The sequence below is a fragment of the Daktulosphaira vitifoliae genome, unplaced genomic scaffold (assembly GCF_025091365.1).
Source record: "Daktulosphaira vitifoliae isolate Bord-2020 unplaced genomic scaffold, ASM2509136v1 Scaffold_4, whole genome shotgun sequence".
Taxonomy (NCBI): Eukaryota; Metazoa; Arthropoda; class Insecta; order Hemiptera; family Phylloxeridae; genus Daktulosphaira; species Daktulosphaira vitifoliae.
The window spans coordinates 8,990,512-8,992,100 of NW_026099575.1; the positions used below are offsets into that span (position 1 = coordinate 8,990,512).

At 28.1% G+C, this 1,589-nt stretch overlaps 1 protein-coding gene across 1 annotated transcript; it reads left to right on the top strand.

Annotated features, from left to right (window-relative positions):
• The first annotated feature begins 375 nt into the window (after positions 1 to 375).
• LOC126904787 (uncharacterized) lies at positions 376 to 915 on the top strand. Its single transcript, XM_050684020.1, has 2 exons — positions 376 to 733; positions 799 to 915. Exons 1-2 carry the CDS (start codon positions 380 to 382, stop codon positions 862 to 864), a joined length of 420 nt encoding a protein of 139 aa, XP_050539977.1. The 5' UTR covers positions 376 to 379; the 3' UTR covers positions 865 to 915.
• Positions 916 to 1,589: the final 674 nt, after the last annotated feature.

The window sequence follows — 1,589 nt, forward strand, 5'->3', positions numbered from 1 at the left end:
ACCACCAGGAGGTATTATTATTAGGCAACCTGGGGCTTATCATCAAGCAAGATGGATGGCTAAAGGCATTTATTGTTTGAAAATTTTTTTACTTCAACAAGAATTCAAATTATCCAAGTCGAAAGAGACTGCAATATGCAGAATATGTGCATTTATTATAAAAATTTATATAAGGCCGTGGTCTATGGCTGACCAATCATGTGAAGCGCCACTAAACGATATGCACTTAATAAGGACTTTATATGAATATAAAAATGATGATAAAATTATTGCAGATTTGTGTTTAAAAAATTTTTTAAATCATTTGTGGTACTTTAATCAAGAATGTATTGTTTTTTCAATATTTGATAATAGAGTTTCGTTAGAAATCCGAAATAAAATGGCAAAAATTATTTTAAATAATTTATCTACTTACTCATCAGATCAAAGCGATTTTGGTCCAAAAAAATATTTTTTAAAAATAGATAATGTGGAGACGTTTCTGAAACAAGAGTTTTTTACAGATATGCTTGAACAAAGTTCGGGATATTTTTTTATAAGATTTAATATCGATACAGAATTTTTGAAATTAGACTCCTCGAATTGGGAAGGTGATAAGTATTACCAAGAAGCGAAAAAAATAGTTAAATCAATCCGTGTTGTAAATGACACTGCTGAAAGGGGTGTGAAATTGATGGAGGAGTTCAATGATAAACTAACGAAAAATGAAGCACAAAAACAATTTATACTTCAAGTAAATTGCAATAAAATATATAGAACGGATTGCTAAATTACTAATTTATACTTAACATGTTTTAGGTCGTTCAGAAATATCGAAAAGTTTTTCCAGATCACAAAAAAAAATCGATGACAGCAACATTCTAATTTAAATGACAATTATGTAAAGAAAAACTAGTACTTTCATTGACACCTTAGTGTGCTAATTTATAAAATGCATTTTTTTTTAACTTATATTATAGAGTATATTTAATAATCTTTTTATGATTTATTTTGTATATATTATAATCAGTTGTCCCTGTAAACGTAAATACTTTTATAATTGTTTGATGTACCGAACTATTCAAATATTTTTTTGTTTTTGTCCTGGCGAGGAAAAAAATCAACCTACCGGAATTTGTAAAGATACAATTTATATAGAAAATATTAAGGTCTATAATTTTTATTCTATACAACTTTTCGTTTTGAGCTTTTGTTGTTGAGATATTAGCCGAAAACTAAAAAACCACCCTATTCAGTGGATTTTCAACCCTCATTCGGCACCCGAAGGGGGTAAGTAAATCTTACGAAACTCAACAAAAATCATTATTANATAAGTAAATCTTACGACACTCAACAAAAATCATTATTATCTAAAAATAAACAAAATTAGGGGGTGCCGCTATGTTTTGTTCAATTTTTTTTTTTAGCCTTAGTAGATAAAGACCAGCCTAATATATATATATAGTAGTGCAGTGAAGCTTCACAGATTCAACCGTAAATAGTGGATACGCGTTAATTCTAAACCCACTAATTTTCTAGTAAAATTAGTAACATTTTCATTGGGGCGGTCATTTTATTGTTTTAACATGATTAATAATTATTTTTACAAA

Excerpts from the sequence above, each read along its gene's own strand:
- LOC126904787 (XM_050684020.1), top strand. The coding sequence starts at position 380 with ATGGCAAAAATTATTTTAAATAATTTATCTACTTACTCATCAGATCAA. Across the intron at positions 734-798 it reads AAAAACAATTTATACTTCAA|GTCGTTCAGAAATATCGAAA; the intron begins GTAAATTGCAAT and ends AACATGTTTTAG.